This window comes from Corvus brachyrhynchos, unplaced genomic scaffold (genome assembly GCF_000691975.1).
Source record: "Corvus brachyrhynchos isolate BGI_N302 unplaced genomic scaffold, ASM69197v1 scaffold4, whole genome shotgun sequence".
NCBI lineage: Eukaryota > Metazoa > Chordata > Aves > Passeriformes > Corvidae > Corvus > Corvus brachyrhynchos.
The window spans coordinates 3,195,657-3,213,368 of NW_008237878.1; the positions used below are offsets into that span (position 1 = coordinate 3,195,657).

Here is a 17,712-nt window from a genome sequence, read left to right on the forward strand (position 1 = left end):
TCGAGGAGCTGGAGGGGAAGGAATCCCATCTAGCTGCCTGTGCCCAAATCCTGCACCTCCTGATGCAGAGATGCTCAGAGCCCCAGCCCTGAGCACAGAGCTGGGTGTGAAGCTGTTCAGAGTCACCCCTCTGTTGGGATCCTGGTGTGGCCTGGCTGTGAGGGCTGTGCTCCTGTGCCACGAGAGGGAGCTGGAGCCGCGGCGTCGGCACAGGCAAGCCTGGCAGAAGTAGCCCAAGGCAGGGTGAGCCACTCCTCTCCAGCTGAAGCATCGTTCAGCTGCAGCTGCTGCTTCAGGGAGTGGGAATTTGCGCAGGGGTAACATTATGAATAATTAAACGCCAGAATATGAAACTTTAGGTGTCTACCACAACCATTTAAGAAGGTCTAAACTGTGGTGTGTATGATGCTTTCATTCGATGCTTTGTACTACCCTTTGTGTGCAAAAAACAGAGCTGAAATTAGACAAATGGTTTGATTTCCTGTCATGCAACCTTTAATAAAGTATTGTGAAATCTGTAATTGTAAAAGAGAGAAAATGTAGTTGCTGATAATGTTTTTTTTTGTTTCTCTCTTTATAAAAAAAGATGAAAAATTGAAACTCCTGAAGAGATTGGAAAGGAATTTTTTATATTCAGAAGAGGAAAAAAAGTCTGAAAACTCATCTCATGAGTCCATGGATGAAGATACACAAGGTAAAGAGGATTTATTTTATTTTCCCTGATACATAACTTAGTCTGACTGCATGTTTGTGAGGTTTGACGGAGGAGATGGGCAGCAATTCAGTGGCAATTCTGCATAGCTCTGAATAAAGTAAGAAATCGTGCAAAAGAGAGGACATAGAAAATCATCAGTACCTGATTCATGATCAGCAAAATAGTGGCTGCCTCCCACTCTTGTGGAAGTTGGTTTCAGAAACACAAAAATCTGCTGCAAGATTCCTTCCCCAAATAAAAGATCGTAACTTCTCACTACAGCCCTTTATACAAGTTACTCCAGTTTCAGGTTTTGCTGAGTTTCACCTATTCAGCCAGCTTTGAAGAGAGCTGTGAGGTAAAAGCAGCCAGTAGTGATCCTTGCATTTCAAAGCCTTGATTTTTACCTTCATATGATTATATTATGAGCAAACAACTACAGTGCTGTTGTTTCTGATGCTGCTAGCACATTTTTCTTTACTCTGATGAAGAAACACTTTCTCTTCTCCAGACAGTGATGAGGAATATTTAGGAAGACAGAAGACTGAAGGCCAGTTACTTGGAGGTAGGAGAAAGTAACAACAGTATTGCCTTTAACTAGAGGCAACCAATATAAACCAAAAAAAGGATAATTTTTTGCATTTTTTAGTTTGGCTGTTGAGGAAAGGTATATTAACATGTGTAGATGTAGGAGAAAGACAAGTCAGAATTTGCTTATAGGAAAGACATTTCCTACAAGATGAAGCTCATCTAATGCTAACACTCAGCCATGCCCTGTGCTCAGAGTTGAACCAGGAAAGCAGCAAAATCTGCTGTTGTGGGAGGAGTCCTGCTGCCTGGGTCTGCACAGCTGCCACTGAAATGCAGCAAAAGGGTTCTGTAAACATCTGTCACAGCCACTGCTTACAGGGTCTGCAGTCAGCCCACAGCACTGACTGGAGATCATCAGCAAGCATCACCTTGTTCCTGAGGCTTTTCCTTTCCTCCCAAAGGAAAAGTAGAAAATAAGTACAATGCAGATGAAGAAAATGTGCTGTGTCAATACACAGAAATAACTGTAGAACTATGGATGTAAAAAATGTAAAGTGTTAATATTTTAATTAATGTCTTAAACTGAGTTCAGCCCAGATGTAAGAGCAGCTCATTTAAATTGACCTTAGGAGATCTAATCTGTCTCACAGGAGTCTGATTCTACCTGCCTCCAGATATTTGGAGAGATGGAATATGGGGGCGGGGGGGTAATAATTCAGTCATTTCCCACTTTTTGACTGCATAACCTCCAGCAGAGCCACCCTCTCTCAGGAGTTAGAGTTGGTCTCTTCCTTGTCTCTGTTACACACCTGCACTGATTTCAGGGAATTGTTGGGCTGGCACTGGCACCAGACCCACACACTCGCTGCAGGTCTTAACCTACCTCATCTGTGTGTCATGTTTTAGGAATACCAGCAGAGGTGGTTCCCTACAGAGATTCAGGTAAGCACTCCCAGCTCACCTCATCCTGCAGTGTCTTCTTTCTGACCTGCTGAGGCATTAAAAAATAACTCCCTGGCTGTAAATCCCTTGGTTTCCACTTAGCCTGGTGCTGGACCTGGGCATGGTGCAGACATTCTGTTGCAAGGCTGTGGTGGTGGCTGGCTGGCAGCAGGTGATTTGTACAAGGTGTACTAGCAGATTAACCCATTTTCATGGGCCTGCCAGGTTCTCACAAGATCAGCTATACAGCAGTCATCATCCTTTTTAGGGGAAAACCCAGCAGTTCTGTTGGGCAACTGTTCAGTCTTAGCCAAAAAAGCTAGAGGCAGTTTTTAGCATTCCCTGAAGCCTGGGAGGGACCTGGAACCTGGTTTCTGCAAGCAGTGACGCTGGGCTCTGAATGCGTTCCTGCCTTAGCTCACAGTACTCCCAGCTGGAGGTGCCAGGTGAAAGCCAGATGTCAGGCCGCAGAGCAACAGTGCCAGCCAAGAGGCTTGCACAGACAGGCAGTCTGAAGGCAGATTTCCTCCCACCAGACACTGCTGCATATCCCCAGAATGTTTGTAAAAAGCCCATAGCAGGAAATTGCCAATGGCTTAATTGCATTACTGAGCTCATCCCTCCTGTGCCCAGGCCAAGGCCACAGGATGAGTTAGGAGAGGCAAACAGCCCAGTGGAGCAGCCTTTTGAGAGGACATCTGGTCCACTTCTTTCTGTGCAGTGGAGAAGATATAAATTGCAGCATAATCCCTTGGGGGGGGTTTAGAGTTACCAGTCCCCAAGGAGCCACACAGAACACCAGGGCAGAGGGATCCATTGCAGTGCCATATTCTCCCCACACTGGCAGGTGCAGAAAGTGTCATGGTACTTTTTCAGTTGGTGTTTGGCCTCTGCCACTTTCCCCGGGTTTTGTTGTAGATAGTTGGTTGCTCACTGTGCTTCTTGGTGCAGAGTATGGTGGGAAGCTGTGTATTTGTATTTTTTCCATCAGAAATAACAAAAACGATACTGCTTTTCAGAGATTGCCAGAAGAGAAGATTCAGATGCAGATGGTGAGTACAAACATGCAAACAAAAGTTTATCTTGTGGATGCTCTTTCAGGACTGAGTTTTGCTTAGTGATGAGGGTGATACCAGCTCCTTGATGCCTAGGGATTATCTAATCAAAAAGTAGAAGGTTGAAAATGGTATTAACATGGAATGCTTTAATAAAAGAAATACTGTCCACGTCATTCCATGATGCAAAGTTACAGTGGGGCTGTTGCATTTAGGAAGTAGAGTAATACGGGACAGACACTTGCCAAGTGTGAATTGATGTTCTGCTAAATTCTTTATCTATGGATCATTCATACAACTGCACAGAGTTATATCTGTGAGTCAGAATAATGCAATGCTATGTTATTAATAAGAACATAACTGAGTTTGCCCCCAAACCAGAATGTGATCAATCCAGACTGCTCAAAGAGTCAAAAATGTGATGCCTGTATCAGGTGACCCAGAATAGAATTTCTTGGCAAGGTTTAGTTGCTCTGTGGTTCAAAAGCACCAGAGCAAAAGTCTACGGCTCATGTAAAGGCCACTTTCAGTACTCACCTGTTACATCTTTGGAGAAAACTCACTGCCAGGCAGGGGTTGCCCGGATGCACAGCCCAGTGTAGGGGAAATCAGCATCTGAAACTTGTGCTGAATCATCTCCCAAGGGCTTGGGTGCAGCAGATGCCTCAGGGGCTGCTCACACCACCAACAAAGAGAAAAGGAAAAAACTGCTGCTTTGAACCCATCCTTGGAGAGATGGTAAAATACTCAGCTCTTTCTGGCAGTACAGTTGGAGAAAGAAGAGAATTTGGCAACTCTGCTCATGACAAAGAGCAAATTGCTCTGCGTTTAAACCTCTAAAATTCCTCTTTGTTCTTCTGGGTTTTTTTGTTTTTTTTTTTCTATGCCAGTGTAGCTGTAGGAGACTCATTTCAGCATCAGGTCTTATTTTGGGAGGTGCAGAAGTACTTGACATCAGGTGTAAGTAGAGGGACAGTTCTCACTCCCTCAGTAGTGAAGGGGATTTTATTATTGTAGCTGTGGTTGTGCAAAGCACCCAGGAATCGAACTGAAAGCTCCCTTGTACTATGGGTTCACTCCCCCTGTCATTCTGAGACTATGGATTGCCCCAGAAGAGGCAGAAAAGACCCAGAATGCTTTAAAACAATTCAGTATTGTTAATGCAGCCATCTGGTTATACTTTTTTTTAAACTCATTTTTAAAACCATGCTCTTTGGAGTGATTTTAAAATTGCTAATTTGATCTTTCTGAAAGGCTCGAAGCCCAACAAACAGTTTTACATATATTCTGCTCTGACAATCTATTTCAGATACAAAAAGGGAAATAAACTTTAAACTCCTTAATTTCACAGTTCCATGGCAATAAAAGACATCTCTTTTTTGTAGCATATGAGAAGGAGAGCACTCGCCCCCCTCAGTGGACAGTACGGTGGATGGGCATACGGAAGGATGGTAATTGATTTATTAAATCAAACTGATGTCAAACCTGTTGAACCTCAGTCCAAGAATAAGATCTCTGGTTAAAAAAACCCTTTATTTTTCCAACATGAGTACTTTGTTGAAGTGCATCAAGGCTTCTTGATGAAAATCATTGAGGCTTCTCACAAAGTTGAGCCTAGTGCCTGAGAAATCTCGAGGAGATTATTTCCTTCCGTGAGTGATACTCTGTACGTAAAGGTGGATTCAGAAGGGCCATGGCTGCAGTTGTGACCTAATCTTCCCTCTCAATTTCAGATGAATTCTTTCATTTTGTCATTCTTTGCTTTGCAATTGGAGCTTTACTAGTTTGCTACTACTACCACAAAGGTAAGGCAAGCTTCAGTAGAAGGATAAATTGTTGCACTCTAGAAAAAGGAACAAAACTAACATTTATTTTGTTGCCTTAGACTGGACTATTTCTCTTGGGATTGGTTTAATCACCTTTGCTTCCCTGGAAACCACTGGGATATACTTTGGTCTCGGTAAGTATCCCTGCAGCAGCAGCTGTGTCCCTTTGCTAAGGGCAAGGTCACACAGTTGCCACAGGGCCATAAACCGGTAGGAGTTGAGATTCCGTAACTCACCAAGTAACTCTTTCCGCAACATCTCCCAGTTACAGGGGGGCTGCAGACAAGCAGCCTTAGTGCTCCTGAAGGGAGTGGTTGACTCATTTTTCCTTCTCCATGATCACAAGACCCTGAGTCACCTTTCTGTAGCAATGGCCGAATGCTGCATTGCCATGACAACGTATAATTTTAGCAGCAAGGCCCATCTTCCCAGATCCACTGGATAAGATGTTGTGCATTCCGGCTGCCATGCGTTCTCCTGGGACTGAGGATGAGCTCAGGGCAGAACTTGGATGGCAGCAGCTACTGGAAATACTAAAACCCGGGCATTTTGGCAATCCCTAGGGATGGTGTAGGAGAGCTGCTACCAGCAGCAAGTTATAGCTCCCCAACCAAGAACTCGTCTCCTCTGTAATCTCATGTTAACATGGTGGGAGGTTGTGGATGGTTCTCGTGACTCAGTCTGCTCTTTGTTATTAGCGATACTGCAGATGTGCTTGTTTAAACAAGTGTTAGTGTTTGGGTTTTGCCATTTTTCTATTTTTTAATGGTTTTTTAATGTTGCTTATCTTCTACATTTGTTTTCACAACCAGTGTACCGAATTCGGAGTGTCCTTGACAGCTTTGTTCCTCTGATTGACAGATTCAGGCCAAGAGGTAATAGTATTCTTTTTACTGACAGCATCTGTCTTCCCTGGACCTTCCTGGGTACTTTGGTTGGGTCAAGAATTAAGACCAACTCATTTAACTGGCAATTTCCAATCTTACTGCCTTAAAAAAAAAAGGAATATTTTACTAGTTCATTACAGCTGCTTGGGTTTGAAAATGAATTAATCTTGACCCTTTCCCTGTGGCAGAACATTTTCACATTTTTAATACTCCACCCTGTATGGGGTACTATTTCCTGGCAGTGTCTGCATAAGAATTCTATAGCTTAAATAAAAAGTCCGGGAGTGCAGGGAGTCTTCACTTGTTGGGTCTTCAGACTGACTCCTGGCTCACATGCACGTTTATGGACACAAAACACAAAGAATATTGAAAAGCTGCATGGATACAGCACAATCTGAACACAGCAGTCCTGACAGCTGTCTTTTTCTTCATCCCACAGGTATGAGGAAAGCTGCCTAGGAGGAGTATTTCAGGAGGGTTCCCCAAACCTGACTGTCCAAATTTCCAGTGCTAAAGGAGCTGCTGTATGAGGTGAACCTAACAAACCAATGGCCAATGTGAAATACTGAAATGTGAAACCTCTGAAAAACATCACTCCTTTCCCTCAAAAATAAACCTGAAACTGGGATACAGGGCCCCACTCTGGATTCCAAAACCGTTTGTGGCTCAGCAGAGCTTGGAAGACAATTGAGCTGTAGCTTTGTGTTTAATTCCATTTAAATATAAACACATTCACCTTCCCTCCCCTAGGCATCTGTGTGGTGGTGCATCTGTCATTCATAACAAACCATGCTAGTCTACTTGTGCTGCACCAAAATCAACAGACCAGTGTTGTCCTGTGCTGCTTCTGGCTTAGGCTCTGGCTGTTTCTGTAGGAATTCTGGCCACCTCCTCCTCCCCCCTGTGCTGCCCAGAGCAGCAGGGGCTGGCCCTGCTCTCCCAGCTGAGCCCTGGCGCTGACGAATTGATTGTGGCAGAACTCGGAGCAGTGGGCGGGCAGCGGTTTCACCCGAGGAGAGCTGGGGAGATGTTACAGGCACTGACAGTGTGCTGCAGTAATGAAAGTATTAACACAGCAAATTTCATCTTTTCTTGGGGGAACAAAGTGCTTGATTTGACTCATCCTCCAACCTTTTTCTTTCTTTGAGTAAAATAAACATGGAACTTTGACTTTCATTTTATAGGGATGTGTTACACATTGCAAGGATGTAGGGCTAATGCAATCATAGGAAGACTGCAACAAAAGGAGGTATCTTTAAATTTTTAGTAAAAATGTAAGGTCTTCATACCCACAGAATGATGAAGGCAAGAAGTTGGACAGAAAGAGCCATAAACATGGACTTGTAAGGAAATGTAAATCTGAAAGCTGTAAACCCAAACAGCTCAGAGTTTTACAGGAACAATTTCAAGCCTTGCTCAGAAAATTAGAAAGGTTACTTTTTGTTGTATATAATTTGAAGCACCAGTGTCAATCACTCTTGCCTGCAGTTCCAGCTGCACTGCCAGAAACACCAACAGTTGCACTCAGGCCTGCACCAACACAGCACAGCTGCCACCCAACCCCTCAAGGGCTAAATTGTGCAAGAAGGATGAATACAAGTTATTTCATAGTATTTATATTCTCATTTACATGTACTAGTTACGTCTTTGTAGAAATATTTCACCATCCCAAAATACTCTACATTTTGTGTTAGTCTGCAAATAAAGTCTTGCTCAGACCACTGTAGCCATGTTAGTGGCAAACAGCTTTTGGGTGAACTGAAAATGATGCAGAGTCACCCTGCTCTGAGGAAAAGGGCTTTTTTAGTGTCCTCTGCTGTCTAATGCCTTTCTGAAAGGCAGTGTGTGGAACAGTCAGGATGAAAAACATGTTTCAATACTTAGTGTTTCAAATTTGGTATTCTGCAGTCAGCACTGAATTTTTAACAGAAACTGCTTAAGGGTAAAATACGCAGAACATTTAAGAACAGCAAAACATTTAAAAAGTCACCTAGTGCATCCCACCATGCACGATGAACAGCTCAGCCACTTAGAGCAGTTCACATGAGAAGTCAATTCTCAAAAAAAAAGGCAACTTACACGTTGACCTGCATCCTCTTGGGTACCTGGGAATTTCCTGCTCTTCTTCCAGATTCTTCTTTAATCCATCTCAGCACCAGCTGCAAGTTCCTATGAAGAGTTTCAACTTCTTTCACTGAGCTTGTGCTCTCTGCACTACCATTTAGCATGTCCTACCTGAGCCCAGGGCTCTGCTGGGCCCCACCTCCCCACTTGTGCCCCAGGACCTGGAACATCCCATCCCACTTCAGCATCATCCAGCACATTGGGTACTTCCTCCTTGCCTTTGGCTTTAAATGGCTGGGGGCAATGCAGAGAGGAGGGACTCAAAACATTCAGGTATTACCCCATTACACCAAACCCCACAGAGAAAAGAAGAGGTTAAGCCCCAGAAGGTTTTTTAAGCTGGTATTTTTATTAGAACTCTCTACATAAAGCACCTTTGCCTGCCTTAACCTCTCCCAACGCAGCTCTTCGTTACACAGCACGAGATGCTTCGAGCTACTCCGCGTTCCTGGATTTGGACACGGCCGCCCTCACCGCCTGCATGATGGCATCCTTGTCAATGCCAAACATCCTCAGCAGCTCCGCTGGCTTCCCGCTGCGGGGCACGTGGGACACAGCCAGGCGAGTGACGGTGACGCCGGGCTCGCCCACGACAGCGGCACACACGGCCTCGCCCATGCCACCTGCGGAGAGAGGGCAGACACGGCACTGATGGAGTGTCCGAGCAGGGAACAGCCACACTGGCTGTGTGTGTCTGAGCAAAGGGCCCTGCAAATTACAGCCTCCATTCCCAGGCTTAGGAAAACACCAATCACACGTGTCTGAGTGGGCCAACTGTGAAATGAAAACGTCCCTGTAGCAAAGGCACTCTGAGGACGAGCAGGCTCCTGTTTCTTAGGTACTCAGCCACCAGCAGCAGGATGCACCTGCCTCTCAAGGGCACAGGACTGTCAGCAAGCTCTCATCACCTCAGCATCAGCCACCAGGAACCAGGTTTAAAAATACACTTAGACTGAAGAGCATTACAAGTGTACTTAACATGCTGACATTCCAACCAATCTCAGCAGCACTTCAGAGCTCCGTCTTTTCACAGTGCCTGTACGTGCCACTGGGCACCTCTCTGGGTTATGTAATGTATTCACAACCTTTGCTCAGAGCTCTGCTCTGACTCACTATCAGTCACAGGGACAAAGGATGCAATGGGAACTGCATGGAGGCAGGAGAGACACTGGAAGCAGAAGTACTAGGGAAGAAAAAACCAGGACTTGTGTCAAAAGCACGTGCTGTGAGACCTGGTAAAAGAGGCACTTTAGGTGTTATCCTTCAGCCAGAGTGTATCCAGGATCACAGGGCTGCCCACAGCTCCAGGCACGGTGGAATTTAACCAAACTGAGCCTCCAGCCAGAGGCACCTCTGTGGATGCAGCTGGTGAGATGAGTGTGATGGGGCCTGCAATGCACTCAGGGTTGTGATGCACAGACACCTGGCCTGCCTGCACCACAGAGCACTGTGCCAGCACAAAGCCCCTGTTCAGCACCTCACAGTTAAGACTGCCATCTTGCAAACCTGCAGTAAAATACTTGTCCAGAGCTGAACACTAAGCTGGAAAATGATGAGGTTCAGTGATCTATCACCATCCATAGTCTGGGACAAAGGTATGGTGTATCCAGCACTCATGGTAGAACCAGCTCACTTCAGGTACCCTGGCGATTATATCCCCTGGCGATATCCCACCTTAAATTAGGACAATATTCTCATAACTGTAGTTACTAATTTCTGTTAGTAGGTATCTATGATGGTGAAGAGGAAAAAGGGAGGAATTTATCTCAGAGTAACTGTGGAAAACCTACAGAAACTGCCCAAACCATCTGATTTCAAGCAACCTGGAGCCAAGCTTTTGGATGCACAGCAATGGTCTCTCTTGCAATTTCACACCTGCAGAGCAGCTGCTGTACAGCCATTCAGAGAGCACTGTGCAAAAAAAAACCTGCAGCAAAGCAGGAATTTACAATCTCACTGGGCACAAATGAATCCAGACTTCACTTGGACCAAGTGCACAAAGGGCACACAAGGCCAAGTTAGTCAGAAAGGCAGCCCTGATTACCCCTTACATCTCAGGAACCTCTCAACCCTCAGTGTCACTTTGTAATCCTAACAGCACCAAAAAAGTCTGAAATGTCTCTTTTGCTTTAATGGGATGACAGTATCAGGTCCTGTACTCCTCTGTCAGGTCAGAAACTGGGAGCTTCCAGTCTCTGAGGGCTGTGACTGCCCAGACCCCACTCACCTTCATGGTAGTGGTCCTCAACAGTGATAATCCTGCCCTTGGTTGCTCTTGCACTTTCAAGTATTGTCTTCTTATCCAGGGGCTTTATAGTGAAGGGATCAATCACACGGATGTAGATTTTTTCTGCATAAATAAATGAAATTATTTGCAACAATGAATTGCAACATGCAAGACAATGCCAGTGGTATGGGCAATGGCTGTGATCTCCTAGACCATTATGAGAACTGCCCACATGAACTCCCAGGTTCATGCACCTATGGCTCATCTACCACAGAACCCAGCCAAGCCTAATTTTTCTATGTATTCTTTCTCCGTGCACCTTGTGGAACAGTGATATCCATTCATTCACAGACATGATGGAGGAGGCTTGGATGAGGGACTCCAGGTTACCAGGAGCACCCATCAGCAAAAGTCATGTAACTGGCTTTCCCCAAGTAAGAGCAGAATTCAGTCCCCAGAAAATCCTCCTTATTCAGACTGTCAATTGTAATTTTTTTCCCAGACCTTTATTTTACCTTTAACTTTACTGTCAAGCCAAGTACAATTTCCACCTGATTCTTCAGTCTGTAGGCATTCTGAATTCTTTCTTCACTGCAGGCTGCCACATCTCAGGTGTGCCCGTCTGAACTCCCCGGCCCCACTGGGGCACCCTTAAGGTTGGTTGGCATCACACCCAGAATCTGCCCTGCCCTCGTAAGGCAGGCCCAGATGGCTCATTACAGCTACACACAAATGGCAATTGTTTATAAAGAATAGCGATTATGTGAGGTTGTCTCTGACCCTGGCTGGCTGAACACTGGCCTGACTCCTACACATGAAGAGGCCCTATTGTCACAGTTTTGTGACTGAAGGCTCTTTAGTGGCCAATATATTTTGGGTATTAGACGCTGCCTCTGCACTATGGGATTATCTCTCCAGAGGTGATTACTCAGACTTCAAGATCAGCAGAGCACTGTAAAGCATGGTAAATGTAGAAAAATAACAATGGTTCTGAAAATACAACTTTCAAAATGCCCTAAGCTTGGTGACTCAAGGTCATGTCAAAGTATCAGTCCACCCAGATACGGCACACAAAGCTCCCCATAAGCCACAGGCACCATTACTGTATTACCTCCTGCTATTTGTAATCTCTTCCTCAGCAGAGGCCCCTGACTCACAGATGGGTTTTTGATGGTTCCTTTATTTCACTGAAGGATTATCATTGCTGTGGCATATCAGTGACTTGAGTACTGCCACAGATTTGTGCCCCTTCCAGGCTAGTTCAGAGCTGCTACATTCAAAGGAACCCAGGTTATCAATGAGCCCAGCCCAGGGCCAGGTGCCCACGGGCACACAGGTGACGGGCCGCGGTTTGGGACCTGGCCCCAGCCTGTTTGCAGCCGATCGTGCTGTACCTGGCCCACCCAGACCAGCTGCCACTCCTGCTTCTCACACAGGGTCCCCAAGCCTCTGCCCACAGGGCACTATCACAGATCAGCAGTTCTAAGGAGACCTTGATCTGATCTGTTTGACAATTTTCATGGCCACTAACGCTGCTAAGCCAACTAAAACCTCCTCCTTTAGGCAAGACTGGCAGCTGCACGCTGTGTTGTACTGTATCAGCTAACAGGTGACTGACTAGCTGTCTGAACAGTGTAATTAATGTTTACCAGTACAAAGGGTCAGCAGTTAGGCTGACTGGTATTGATTTTTTTTCTGTGTTAAATTACAAAAAGGAAAAAAAGCCCCACCTTTTCTTAGCTGCTCTGCTGCAGCCAGTGCTTCATGCAGAGTGACTCCTGCTCCAATCACAGTCACTTGGTCATCCTTACTCTTCAAAACCACCTGCAAGAAAAAATCTCCATGTGTTTTTAACACTAAATCTTACTGGGTTTTTTTACATTTCTAGAGATTTTAATGAAAAGATCAAATCTTTGGCATTGCAATACTTTAGAGGGAAAAGGGCGTTTCCAAAAGGAACACTGTGGTTTTTTTCTGATTCTATTTATTTACCTTTGCCTGTCCAATATGGAAGTCCTCATTGTTGTTGTAAATGACAGCATTTTCAGGACGACTAGTTCTGATGAAACAAATGCCCTGTTTCCAAAGTAAAGATGTTAGAAGTTAGGAAAACAGAAAAGTGTTGATATTCTAGTTGATAAAACCTACGAAAAAACCCCCATCAAAATGACTCTTTCTATTTGTCTGATGTTCACCCTTCTAAGTTACCTCTGGTTCTTATAAGTAAGCTCTCTCTGTCCCACCAATTCCCATTAGCCCTTTGTGGCAGCTGGTTGCTTCAAACAGTACAAAACACTTCACCTCCTCTTAAAGCACACTGATAACTTCTAATTTCCTTTCTGATTCCAAGATATTTATTTCTCTTTTGTTCTCTTGGGGAAATGGAGAATCCTACTCGAGTTAATTAGACTCTTAGAACTGTACCATGTATATGCTACTTTACTCTGTCAATTTTAAATTAGAGAAGAAATGCTGGGCTGAAAGCAAGGAAAAATGCATCAGTTAAAGTTCAGATGCCCTTCCAGAAGAAGCAGAAAACTTGTACTTTAATCTCTTCTTCACACTCCTTTCTCCATCTCCCATCTTTTTTTCCACAAACCACTCACCCCATTTGTTACACACCAAATTTCCACACTCCCTCATGGAAAACCTGTAGTGGCAAGATTGAAAGTTTTCAGATCATTTGCTCCTTTCTCAAAAAAAACTCCTATGGCAGCCAATGGAAGTATCAATCAAGGAGATGATCAAAATGCTCAATATAAATTTATCTTTCCATATCCAGCTTCAAGTCTGACCCCAGAGATAATGTACTAGGAGAGCAATTTTAAATTTACTAAAGGCCTAAGGGAGTTACTCAATATAGATTCAAACTGCATTTGGTGTGTAATCATTTACATCTCCCCAAATCTGACCCACAGCATTCCAGACTGTTCATTCTGCACTAGCCTGGACAGAATGTCTGTAACCTTTCCTTGCAAAGAAAACATCCCACTGCCACGCTGGAGCCTCCGGAAGAATTTACGTGGGTAGAGACATGCAAGAAACATGCCAGAGGCAACAAGAGTAGTACAAAAGACAGAATTATTCTCTGGCTCAGAAATACTGTGATGCAAACCTTGGTGTTGGCAGCTATTTCCACTGCTTTTTCAGTGGCTACAGCATCACTGGGGTAAAACACAGTGGAATTGGGAATAGCCCGGAACATGGACAGATCCTCCAGTCCCATTTGAGATGGCCCATCCTCACCTGAAAGAATTAAAGCAGGGTTACAAAAGAGCAAGTGCACATTTTTGACAATCACTCAATACAGAAGTGAGGTTCAATGTAAACCAGGCAAAAAAAAAGGAGAAAAGGATAAAATCAGGCACACACACAACATGCAAGACTACCTGCTTGAGAAAAGAATCATCTTCTCCTTAAACTTGGAACCATCTAAACAGTAAATAAGGATAGAAAGAGACTAAAAAGAAAGAAAACTGGGATTAAAAAGAAAAAATAGGAAATAAAGTATAACAATAAAACAACACAAAAGGAATACAACCAAATAGGAAGGGTACAGATACAGAAAGTGGGTCACAAGATTTTTGAGCATCTTCAGATTTACATGTGCTGAGGCAAAATTTATACTTGTCAATAAGCGTTCCTACAGACATAAACTGCTGGAAATGTGAAAGGAGAATTGCATGTGTCCCATGAGAAATGGAGAGTGCAATTGGTGCAACTACTCTCAAATTCTTAGGCTGATTTCAAGATTAAATGAAGGGTATGTATGTATTTTTTAATACTGTAAAAAGGTCTTTTAAGGAGCAGTAGAACATCTGTGTTGTTAATTTAACAACTCAAGCGCCTCGTGGCATAAACTGCAGATCTATGAGAAAGAATCGTTCGCCAGGACACGTGCTGGATGCCATGATTTTCCATGGTTAAAGAAACAACCACCACAACACCCCCCGCCCCCAGTGACCTTATGTAACGGAGCTTTGGGAATGGCACTGTTCCAAACCAACCATGCACAGAGCTCTGAATCCAGTCATGTCACAGCCTGCAGCAGCAGGGCAAAGAGCCTTCCCACATGCACCCGCTACCTGTTATTCAAGAAGGACGAGTTGGCGAGGAAGGAGGAGAATATTTTCCTAAGAGCAGCACAAAATTCTGAAGAACTTTAAACAGGTTAAAGAAATAAGTCATTGAACTCTGCCACTGCATATTACTAATAAAGTAAGCACCGACCAGGAAGAGGAAGTGTCTCAGCTCTCAGTGATGACATGGAAAAACCCTCTCAACATCACAGTTTCTAAATGGCTGCACTCTGAATGAGAGGGATCCCCAGTGGGAATTTTCCTTTCCTAAAATGCACCCACACAATGAAGACATAGAAGAAAAGTGAAATTATGAAGAATAAAATTATCAGGTGATAATTTTAAAAACCTGAATCTAAATCTTATCCAAGGTAGAGAGTTACTACTCATGCTTGTCCTGCTTTTGCTACAATGGTGCCAATACCACCAGCATTCAAAGCTCCTCAATTCAATTAAAAGTAACCTACAGACTAGCACCAAGTTGAGTCTGGCCCCAAGTCTTTATGAAAATCCCAATTTATATGGTTTTGGAGTACCACAGATCAAATGAGAGTATAATTCCCAATTACATCTGCAAAACCTACATTTAAAGCTTAATAAAAGAAGTGCTTAATATGAACAGTAGCAAATGTCCAGGATATAAAACAGTCTAAACAATTGATATTTATATTTTTGACACCTGTAAACTACGATTTCTTTTTCCTATATGTTCAGTTTGAAAAATACAGATTTTTCCATTATTCTCTTATGATGTTAAAACTTATTTAATGTTTTGGTCCATCAGCAGCTATTGGTCTAAGAGTGAACTTAGTACAAGTTCAGAAGGTCATTGTGAAAGCTATTTCTCATAAATTTAAAGAGTTCAAATTTCAGTGCAGCAGAAGCTCAGGTCTACCTAGAACTGCATACATAAAACTTCAATTTTCACCACAGATCCAGATTGGATTCTGAATTCCATGCAGATTTGGAATTCCATGCAGGCCCAAAATTCTAATAGGAAGTACACTTCATTCATACCCTTTCATTTAAAATTGAATTTTTTAACTGCTAAAGGATTTCTCTGAATACCTTTCTTTATAACTCTTTATATAAGTTGCAAAACTTTGGGTTAAAATTCTTTTTTGAAAACCAAGTTGAGGCTTGAATGAGATTTGTACTTCAAACAACTTTATAAATCCAAGTCTGCACTTCACAGTCACAGCTCCCAGCAGAACATTTCATGTGCTGAAATTTGAAACTTGGAAGTGTAGTTCTAGGAGACAATTCGGGTAACCCAAAGGAGTTTTATCTTCTTAAATGAGCAAAGACCAAACCTAATTGGCTTTTGCACCAACACGCTGCTTGCTAAAAGTCTGAAGGGGCAAGGACTCATTTTAGTAAGAAAAGAGGCTTGTAACAATCCTTCCCTCAATTACATACAAAAGGCATAATCTGATACACACTATATACAGTCTCTGCTCCAGAAAACCATACTGCTACAAGTTCACTTTGAGGTTTGGGATGAGATCACACATGTTTATGAAGCATCTTTAAATCTTTACCAATATTACAGGTCAAATTAACTATTTTGTTTTAAATGAAAAAAAAAAATCCAACTCTACTCCAAGCCTTACTGCCAGCCAGAACTATTAAATCAACTGAAAAATTGATGTATGCAGAGAGCCTTAATTTACTACCCCTGTCAGCTCTCCTTCTCTTTCGCTTTCTCTAGAAATACCTACTAGTTTTTCAAGCATGAATGTCTACTTGCATTTTCCTTCTTGGTATGCAAGTCTGTTCCTGTTTTCATGGGTCATGTCTATGCATTTCAAATAAAAAATAAAATTCTCTTCCTCCTTCAAACCAAAGCCAACCCCAACATGATCTGACGTATTCCAAACAGTTATGGTGGGAAGCCAAGACCAGAGAAGGCTCTGCTGGTGAGGGCCCTCAGCCAGTTGGTTGAGATGTGCTGGCTCAGCTGCCTTTCTCTCCCTGGCAAACCCTTTTCCCACACCTCTCAGGTGGATGGACTGCAGGACAGGGCCTGGGGGAGCAAAGTTCCTTCTGCAGTAAGATATCCCAGGTTTGGCTGGGAGAGTTCATTTTTTTCCTTAGCTGGTACAGTGGTGTGTTCCATATTTAGGATGAGAATACTGTTGATAACACACCGATGTTTTGGTTGTTGCTGTGTGGTGTTATCCTAAATCAAGGACTTTTCAGTGTTCTCATGCTCTGCCAGTGAGGAGATGGACAAAAGGCTGGGAGGGACCATGGCCCAGACAGCTGACCCAAGCTGGCCACAGGGACATTCCATACCACAGAATGCCATGCTCAGCGTATGAACTGGGGGGAGTTGGCTGGAAGGGGCTGACCACAGCTCAGGGACAGGCTGGGCATTGGTCAGTGGGTGATGAGAAATTGTATTGTGCTTGTTTTTTGGGCTTTATTTTTATAATTACAATTATTATTAGTAGTAGTATGTTTTACTTTGTTTCATTTATTAAATCATTCAAAACTCACAGGTTTTTTTCTGATTCTCCTCCCAATCCCACTGCAGGGACAGGGAGTGTGTGAGTGGCTGGGTGGTACTTGGTTGCCAGCTGGAATTAAACCACAACAGATCAGGCTCATCAGCTCCTGAGCAATCTCAACATACAAGAGTCTATGGGAGCTGATGAGATGCATCCCAGAGTCCCAAGGGAATTGGCTGATGTAGCTGCCAGGACACTCTCCATGAAAAGTCACAGCAGTACCAGGTGGAGCCCTTGGTGACTGGAAAAAGGGGAACACTGCACTCAGTTTTAAAAAGGGGAAAAGAGAGGATCCTGGGAACTACCAACTACCACCCTGTGCCTGGGAAGATCCTGGAACAGATTCTCCTAGAAGGTGTACTAAGGCACATGGAGGACAGGGAGGTGATCCAAGACAACTACGGGTAAGTCCTGCCTGACTTTGAGCAACCTGGTCTAGTGGGAGATGTTGGAATGAGATGACCTTTAAGGTCCCCTTTCTATGATTCAATGTTCTGAATTATGTAATGGCTTCACAGTTCCTGTTTCATCAGTACTTGAGAGGTTTTGGATTTTTTTAATCACCATATCAACAATTTCAGTAGTGAAAAATACTGGGATAAGTTGAAGTAGTTATTTCAAATGTGTGATCTCTAAAGTGTTTTTGAGATAGATAGACAAGAGCATCTGTGCAAGAACAGTATCATTAGTTTCTCACTTTAGAGACTGGGAAACAAAGGTACAGTAAGCACATGACTATTCTCTCCACAGAAGAACAGAAGACATCAGCTGCAAAGATGAAATGGAACCTAAACTCCTCAGTTTCAGTCCAATCCCTTTATATCAGTCTTCACT

The 17,712-nt window shown here is 43.6% G+C and overlaps 2 protein-coding genes across 6 annotated transcripts in view; one reads left to right on the top strand and one right to left on the bottom strand.

The window, feature by feature from the left end:
• Positions 1-7,111, top strand: part of TMEM40 (transmembrane protein 40) — a 19,474-nt gene extending 12,363 nt beyond the window's left edge. For all 5 annotated transcript variants that reach the window (XM_017732406.1, XM_017732410.1, XM_017732408.1 and 2 more), the window contains 9 exons: positions 587-694; positions 1,206-1,259; positions 2,132-2,167; positions 3,187-3,219; positions 4,608-4,673; positions 4,956-5,027; positions 5,108-5,182; positions 5,861-5,923; positions 6,375-7,111. In XM_017732406.1, coding sequence (XP_017587895.1) covers positions 587-694; positions 1,206-1,259; positions 2,132-2,167; positions 3,187-3,219; positions 4,608-4,673; positions 4,956-5,027; positions 5,108-5,182; positions 5,861-5,923; positions 6,375-6,394 — 527 coding nt within the window. In that variant the 3' untranslated portion in view covers positions 6,395-7,111. The remainder of the gene's footprint in view (positions 1-586; positions 695-1,205; positions 1,260-2,131; positions 2,168-3,186; positions 3,220-4,607; positions 4,674-4,955; positions 5,028-5,107; positions 5,183-5,860; positions 5,924-6,374) is intronic.
• A 1,276-nt stretch (positions 7,112-8,387) lies between these two features.
• Positions 8,388-17,712, bottom strand: part of TKT (transketolase) — a 17,271-nt gene continuing 7,946 nt past the window's right edge. Inside the window, exons 9-13 of the mRNA XM_008632195.2 lie at positions 13,402-13,532; positions 12,279-12,362; positions 12,017-12,110; positions 10,287-10,409; positions 8,388-8,682 (exon numbers count right to left, since the gene is read on the bottom strand). Coding sequence (XP_008630417.1) covers positions 8,495-8,682; positions 10,287-10,409; positions 12,017-12,110; positions 12,279-12,362; positions 13,402-13,532 — 620 coding nt within the window. The 3' untranslated portion in view covers positions 8,388-8,494. The remainder of the gene's footprint in view (positions 8,683-10,286; positions 10,410-12,016; positions 12,111-12,278; positions 12,363-13,401; positions 13,533-17,712) is intronic.